This window comes from Gossypium hirsutum, chromosome D02 (genome assembly GCF_007990345.1).
Source record: "Gossypium hirsutum isolate 1008001.06 chromosome D02, Gossypium_hirsutum_v2.1, whole genome shotgun sequence".
In the NCBI taxonomy this organism is placed as follows: domain Eukaryota; kingdom Viridiplantae; phylum Streptophyta; class Magnoliopsida; order Malvales; family Malvaceae; genus Gossypium; species Gossypium hirsutum.
Window position 1 is genome coordinate 24,075,633 of NC_053438.1, and position 8,595 is coordinate 24,084,227.

The window sequence follows — 8,595 nt, forward strand, 5'->3', positions numbered from 1 at the left end:
TCCATAAGAATAGAACATGAGATCTAGTGAATCAAGGTTGAAAAACCTAGAAATTGAAAAACTCATATATAAAGCAAGGTTGGTTGCAAAAGGTTATAGTCAAATTCCAAGTGTAGATTTCACAGATGTGTTTTCTCCAGATGTGAAGTATAGTTTGATTCGAGCCTTACTTGGTATTGTGGCCATGTATGATTTGGAGCTTGAGTAGTTAGATGTAAAAACATCATTCTTACATGGAGAACTTGAGGAAGATATTTACATGCAACAACCAAAGAGTTTTATAGTCTAAAAAAAATATGACTATGTTTTCTTGTTGAAAAAGTTCCTTTATGGCTTGAAACAATCACCAAGGCAATGGTACAAAAGGTTTGATTCTTTTATGACTACTCATGATTTCAAAATAAGTAGCTTTAACAATTGTGTTTATTTTAAGAAAAATAATGATAGTTCTTTTGTGTATCTACTCCTATATGTTGATGACATGTTGATAGAAGACAAAGATGAAGGAGAGATAAAAAATGTCAAAGCCCATCTTAGTAAAGAATTTGAGATGAAAATTTTGGGAGCAGCAAAGAAGATACTTGGGATAAAGATTCTCAAAGATAGGAAAATATGTAAAATGTATCTAAGTCAGAAAGGGTACATTGAGAAAGTTCTTCATAGATTCAATATACAGAATGTGAAGTCTGTTAGTACTCCATTAGCAGCCCACTTCAGACTTGCATCGACTTTTTTTCCACAATCAGATGATAAGATTGACTACATGTCACGTGTTCCATATGCTAGTGCAGTGGGATCTCTCATGTATGCTATCGTTTGCTCACGTCCAGATTTATCATATGCAGTTAGTGTAGTTAGTAGACACATGGCGAATCCTAGAAAAAGAACACTGGAAAGTAGTTCAGTGGATTTTCAGATACTTATGAGGTACTACTAATGTTTGCTTACAGTTTGGAAGAACTAGAGATGGAGTCATTAGGTATGTTGATTTTGATTTTGTTGGAGACCTTGATAAAAAAAGATCTCTTATCGGGTATGTCTTTACTATTAGAGGTTGCACAACCAGTTGGAAAGTCACTTTGCAAACTACGGTTGCTTTGTCTACTACTAAAGCTGAGTACATGGGATTATGGAGGCTTGTAAAAAAGTTATTTGGTTAAAGAGACTCCTTGCTGAACTCAGTAAAGACTTTCAGATCAGTATAGTGATTTGTAATAGTCATAACGTCATCTTTCTTAATAAAGGATCAAATGTTTCATGAGAGAATAAAGCACATTGGCATTTAGTATCATTTTTTCTGTGATGTTATTGCTCGTGGTGATATTGTTGTGATGACTAAGTTAGTACTCATGATAGTCTTGCTGATATGATGAATAAGTCGTTTCCTATAACCAAGTCCAAGCATTGGTGTTCATTGTTGAAGAATACCCTTAAGAGGTTTCGTGGAAGAGGTGGAGAACTTGTTCGCTGAGAATTCGTAGTGAAGAACTTGTTCTGTAAGAATTCGTGGTGAAGAACTTGTTCGTTGAGAATTCGTGTCAATGTGGAGATTGTTAAAGTTGTATGATCCAAATTCTAAGAGATTACTTGTAAGTCAAGTAAAATATATTTTCTTTTTAGAAGATTTAATATTTATTAATATAATATATTTAGCATTTATTAGCATAATATATTTGGTATTAATTAGAATTAAGTTTTTTCAACTTATAAATAGATGTCGTCGAAACTCCCTTTGTATCGTTCGAATTCGACATTAGTAAATTTTTCTCTTCCTCTGCCCGTGGTTTTTTCCCGAAAGGGATTTCATGTAAAATCTGTGTGTTCTATTTTTTTTCCTTTTCTTTGCAATCTTTCTACATTGCCATTATCGACGTTCATTTTTTAACACAAACCCCAAAATTTTCTTTTTTGAATTTTTATCTACTATTTATATTATTAAATTAAATTTCACATTTTGTACTATTTATATTATTGAATTGTTTAATCATGTTGAATCTTTATTAATTTCTGTTAAAATTGAATTATTGATGATGCCATAAAATATTTGTGTTAAAATTTTTTGTTGTTATTAATTTCACATTTTATTTTGAAAATAAATTTTATTAAAAATCATATTTTTTATATTTAATATATTTTTTAATTTTAAAATATATAGTAACAAGAATCAAAAGATAATTGAAGCAACTAAGCAACTAAGCTAACCCGTATATAAAATATTAATAAATAAATTATGAGGTGATAAAAGTTAATAATAAATTTGATTATGGTAGAAAAATTTGATTAAAGTGGGTGACAGTGACTATTTTTTAATTTAACTTGAATAAATGTATTTGATTCGATTTGATTTTCATCTTACTCAACTCAATTCGAGAAAATTTGAAATCGAATTTATTATTATAAAATATAATTTATCAATATAATTAACTCGAAAATGATCTGACGTGGTTCTTACAATGTTGATATAATCTAATATTCTATTTATATAAAGAAATAAAGAAAAGAGAGCAGATTTTCTATTTTAAGAAGCAAAACTCCCGCGAAATTTATTGCAACAGACCCGAGGGAGGAACACAACAAACACCGTCAGCATATTGAACCATGGAAAGTAGCGTTAGGGTTTAATGTCTCTTGATTTGATTTCCTCCTCTTCAATCCTCTTCGTCTTCGTCTTCCTCTCTGATCATGTCTCCCCTCCTTCAAACCCCCGAAGAGAGCACAGCCCCTAGCCGTTCCGGGAGAAAGCTTGCACGAACTACGATGGGGCTAGAGAGAGACAAAAAGAGACACGGAGATGTTGAAGATCGAAGAGGGGATACGTTGGTGGATGAAATTGGAATCGTCACTACAGCACCCGCACCCAATGGGGTCGATTTGGTTCAGGAAAGCGTTAGCCTCATCGAATATGTTGCCCGCCTTGGAGATTTCAGAAGCACCCAACGACAAGAATGTTACAGCCTCGTCCGGCGGATGAAGAGTTTGTTGCCCTTGTTCGATGAGATTCGCTTCCTCGGTTCCGCCATTCCTCCTAACGCCATTGCTTCTTTGTCAAAGCTCAAGAAAGTTTTTTGTTTGGCCAAGAAACTTTTGAAAACTTGCAATCAGGGTAGCAAGATTTACCTGGTCAGGATACATCCATCCGTATACTTTCTAATTTCCAATATTATTTATCTGATGAATCCATTTTCCTTCAGGCGTTGGAGAGTGAGGCTATGATGGTCAAATTTCACGCTGTTCACGAAAAATTATGCCAGGCTCTGGATGAGTTACCTTTCGATGAAATTGAAGTTTCTGTGGAAGTGAGGGAGCAGGTATGAATAGAACTATCATCTCTTACTGATGCCTTCATAGGAACAATTCTTTTAATTAAGATCCTTGTAAAATGTTCATGACCGCTGTTATTCAGGTTGAGCTAATGGTGACACAATTGAGGCGAGGTAAAAGGCGAAAAGACACACAGGATATGGAACTTGCAGTAGATTTAATGGCGGTATCCTCAAAAACCGATGAAAGGAACGCTGATATTGCCATAATAGAAAGGCTAGCCAAGAAACTAGATTTGAATACCGTTGAGAACTTGAAGAAAGAAACTATAGCTATAAGCAATGTCGCTAAAGAAAGAGGCCAAACTTCAGAATGTATAGAGCAAATTGTAGAGATACTCAACAAATTCAAGCAGGTTTTCGGCATGGAAGTAATTGATGTTTTTGAGGATCCTGTCAAGCCTAAACTGTTGCTGAAGCCTGGGTCTTTAGTGATTCCTCACGAATTCCTTTGTCCGATCACGCTCGAAGTAATGAGAGATCCGGTTATCATCGCAAGTGGACAGGTAATGAGGAGGCCTGTACCATGACAGGAAACATTAACATCATTTAAGTCATTTACACTTGATTATCTGTCATGTTTTGCTTTCAGACATTTGAAAGAGAAAGCATACAAAAGTGGTTTGATTCCAACCATCGGACCTGCCCGAAGACGAGGGAGAGGTTAGGTCACTTGTCGTTAGCGCCGAATCATGCTCTCAAGAACCTTATCACTCAATGGCGAGAGACGAACAATTATAAGAGCCCCAATACAGAGGGTCTTGCATCCCCGCAAGGCTCGTCTATTAAGCAGGAAGAGATCTCATCTCTGGTTGAGGAACTATCTTCATGTCAATTGAAAGTGCAGAGAAGGGCGGCAAAGGATATTCGAATGCTTTCCAAGGAGAACGCCGAGAGCCGAATTTTGTTCGCTGAAAATGGAGCAATCCCAGCATTGGTGCAGTTGTTGACGTATCCGGATTCCAAGATTCAAGAGCATGCCGTGACAGCCCTATTGAATTTATCCATTAATGACACTAACAAGAAGCTCATAGCTAATGAACAAGCAATACCAACAATAATAGATGTGTTGCGAAATGGACATATGGAGTCGAGAGAGAATTCAGCAGCAGCTTTATTTAGTTTATCGATGCTGGATGAGAACAAAGTAACAATCGCACTCTCAGACGGTATTCCCGCACTGGTAGAATTGTTGGAGCAGGGGACAGTTAGAGGCAAAAAAGATGCAGTCACAGCACTGTTCAACCTATGTCTGAACCAAGCCAATAAAGCAAGAGCTATTGATGCAGGCATTGTACCACCTTTACTGCTCTTACTCAAGGACAAGAAACTGAACATGGTTGATGAGGCCCTTTCCATGTTCTTACTACTTGTAACTCATCCACAAGGTAGATATGAGATTGGGCAGCTTTCATTTATTGGAACCCTGGTTGATATCATCAAAAAGGGGACCCCGAAGAACAAGGAGTGTGCAGCCTCGGTTCTTCTGGAGTTGAGTTCCAACAATTCATCTCACATTCTTGCAGCCCTTCAGTTTGGTGTTTATGAGCATTTAGTTGACATCTCCGAAACGGGAACAAATAGAGCACAAAGGAAAGCTAGAGGACTTTTACAGGTTATGAAAACAAGTGACCAACTTCCATGATTCTTCTTCTAAAACTTCACTCTTTTGCTTGTACCCTATCCGCATGCATATTGATCTTCACTTCACTCAGTCTTGGCATAGATTAAATATACTAATTACGATGTCTTTGATCGAATTTTTTATTTTATAAGAATAAAATATAATTGTAGATATTTAATTTTTTTTTTCAAAATAAAACAAAATTACAGCTATATTTTCAAAATATAAAAGAAATACAACATACATTCCTATCAATTAGTAAAATGTTAAAAAGAAAGCTCTAATTTCGGACCATTTCAAATCATCGACTTGAAATGTGGTAGTAAAAAGACGGTGATAGTACACATTCACTTGTGGTATAAGTTTGCCAACATGAAAAACCACAATTCATCTGTGTATCAGTTTTATTGTTGGCAATTTTTTATTTTATATTTGTCATAATTCTTATAGCTATCTAAAAAGCAACAAAAATGTGAGATATATGTAGAGATGACAAATGGGCAGGCTCGATTGGGCTTGGACTGGGCTTTTTTAGATTTGAATTTACTTATGCTCGAATGTTTTGGGCTCAGATTTTCTTAGATTAGAATTTTTCGGGCTTGAATCTTTTTAGATTCTGATCAGTTCGAGTCGGGTGGACTATGACGAATTCAAATAATTTTGAATTTTCTAAGTTATAAATATCTTAATTTTGAACATAATAATTCATTTTACTTTTATATTTGATAACACAATTCAAATTCGACTTATAAAAAGCACAAATTATATATATAATAGAGATCATGGTAGTTGGTACTATATTGGTAGGTACGTACCAAGTCGTTCCTCAATCGATACCAAGTAATCTAGGTTTTGTTGTGGTTAAGATTTTTGTAACAACTCATTTTCAGTAGTGCTGGAAACAGTGATTATGGGACCACAATTTCGATAAGTGAGTCTATGAATATTATAATTTAATATTTACGAGGACATAAGAGTGTCGTATTGAAGCTTGGTCTAGAAATTTTGATGTAGTTAATTAAGAAAAAAGGACTAAATCGTAAAAATATAAAAGTTAATCAATATTGATTTACATGTGTTAAATGAGTTTAAAAAATAATTAGATGGGTTTAATTGGCAATTATGCCATAATGGTTATAATGGATGGTCATTAGGTGGTTTTTGATTAAATTATATGAAAAATAATAATGTTAAAAGTAATAATAATAAAAGTAAAAAACATAAAATTTTAAGTCATCTTCTTCATTTCTTGTTCTTTCCACCCGAAACTACCATTGTTGGACTTAGAAAGTTCGGTCAAGTTTAAGTCTTTGCATATAAGTGAATTGAAGCCTGTTTTTTTGTAAATTTTATGTTTTTAAGGTCGATGTAGCTTAATCTAGCTGGCCCATGGATTATTTCATAATACTGTATAAGTTTTGAAAAGTTACCATTGTTGTTGTTAAAGCTTTTTGGGTTGTTAATGGTTGGGTTTTAAGCTTTGTTATAAAATATGACTATTTTGCAAAGTGAATTTTGTTAGTTTTGAGTTTAGGGACTAAAATGATAATATGTTAAATTTGGCATGAAATTATTATAATTTTAGATGCTTGAGAGCTATAAAAGGATGAGAATGAGTCCGGTTTTAAAATTTATAGATTAATATGAAAAATATGTTTGTTATGGTTTTAGGTACTGCATTGAATAAAGTGTAAAACTTTAGGGAAATTGTGAAAAATGATAACTAGTGGTCATATGCATTAAATGAATTACCAGTAGAATCAACTGAGTATGTTGTCAAAGTAACAAACGCATTAGGTCAAAGCATCATAGTTGATTTGATATGTAGGCAATGTCCACTGAAAGTTCAGGGCTATGACTTTCTTATTGATTTGATGTTATTTCCTCTTAACGAATTCAATGTTATTCTGGGAATGGACTAATTGACGTTGCATGATGTAGTAGTGGATTGCAGATAGAAACTAATTGCTTTGAGATGTCAGAGTGGTGAGCTGATTACTATTGAATTTGATAGATTTGATTGTGTTACGAAAGTGATAATGACAATGTCTGCAAAGAAACTGATCAGAAAATGTTGTGAAGCATTTTTAGCTTATATTCTGGATTCTAGGGTATCAAAAATGAAATTTGATCAAGTACAAATGGTTTGTGATTTTATTGATGTATTTCTTAAGGAGTTACTTGGATTGCCGCCAGAATGGGAAGTTGAATTTGCTATAGAGTTAGTACTTGGAACTGCGCCGATCTTAATCGCTCCGCACAGAATGGCTCCAACTGAATTAAAAGAATTAAAAGCATGGTTGTGAGAATTAATTAATAGAGCTTTTACATGGCTGAGTGTGTCACCTTGGGGCATGCCAGTACTATTCATGAAAAAGAAAGATGGGACGATGAGGCTGTGTTTTGACTACCAACAATTGAACAAAGTCACTATAAAATATAAATATATGTTTCCTCTTATAGATGATTTATCTAATTAGTTGAAAGGAGCCACCCTATTTTAGAAAATAAACCTCTAATTTGGCTATTATCAGTTGTGATTTAAAAATGTTAACGTGTCGAAAACTACATTTAGAACATGTTATGGACATTACGAGTTTTTAGTAATGCCTTTTGGATTGACTAATGCTCATGCAACATTTATAGACTTAATGAATCGAGTTTTTTAGCCACATCTTGGCATATTCGTAGTTGTATTCATTGATGATATTCTGATATATTCCAGAAATGAGTCCGAACATGCTCAACATTTGAAAATTGTATTGTAGACTTTATGTAAAAACCAACTGTACGCAAAGTTTAGTAAATGTGAGTTTTGGCTCAATGAAGTTGGATTTCTTGGTCATGTGATTTCAGTGGAAGGCATACGAGTTGATCTGAGTAAGGATTTTACTATTCTGAATTGGAAGCATCCAAGAAACGTTTTTGAGGTATGCAGATTTCTGGGCTTAGTTGGATATTATCAACGTTTTGTTCAGAACTTTTCGATAATAGCATTATTGATGACGAAACTATTACTGCAAGATGTCAACTTTGTATGCTCAAAAAAATGTCAGCAAAGCTTTGAATAGTTGAAAACCATGTTGAAAAGGCACCAATGTTAACTTAGCCTGACTCTAGAAAGAATTTGTTGTTTACAATGATACTTCATTGAATAGTTTGGATTTTGTTCCGATGCAAGGAAAAAGATTTATAACTTACGCTTCTTGACAACTTAAACCACACGAGAGAAATTACCCAACACATGATTTAGAATTGGTCGTGGTTATATTCACTTTAAAAATTTGCGACACTATCTGTATGGCAAGAAATGTCACATTTATACTGATCATAAAAGTCTAAAGTATTTAATGGCTCGAGAAAGAGCTAAATTTGCGACAACGGAGGTAACTTGAATTGTTGAAAGACTACGATCTGGTAATAGATTATCTTCTGGGTAAAGCTAATGTTTTTGTCGATGCCTTAAGCCAAAAAGCACTTTTTTTCATTAAGGTCGATGAATGTCTAGTTGAACTTAGAGTGTCACTGATCTTTACTAGCCGAGTTGAGGGCTAAACCCTTGTTCTTTTAGAAAATTTGGGAGTTACAAAATGATGATCCGAATTTGTTGGCTAAAGGAAAATTAGCCAAGGATGGTTAGGCAACCGATTT

The 8,595-nt window shown here is 34.2% G+C and overlaps 1 protein-coding gene across 1 annotated transcript; it reads left to right on the forward strand.

Annotated features, from left to right (window-relative positions):
• Positions 1 to 2,543: 2,543 nt before the first annotated feature.
• LOC107910683 (U-box domain-containing protein 15) lies at positions 2,544 to 5,115 on the forward strand. The gene is made up of 4 exons (XM_016838640.2): positions 2,544 to 3,120; positions 3,192 to 3,308; positions 3,404 to 3,826; positions 3,913 to 5,115. Exons 1-4 carry the CDS (start codon positions 2,683 to 2,685, stop codon positions 4,963 to 4,965), a joined length of 2,031 nt encoding a protein of 676 aa, XP_016694129.1. The 5' UTR covers positions 2,544 to 2,682; the 3' UTR covers positions 4,966 to 5,115.
• The last annotated feature ends 3,480 nt before the right edge of the window (positions 5,116 to 8,595 follow it).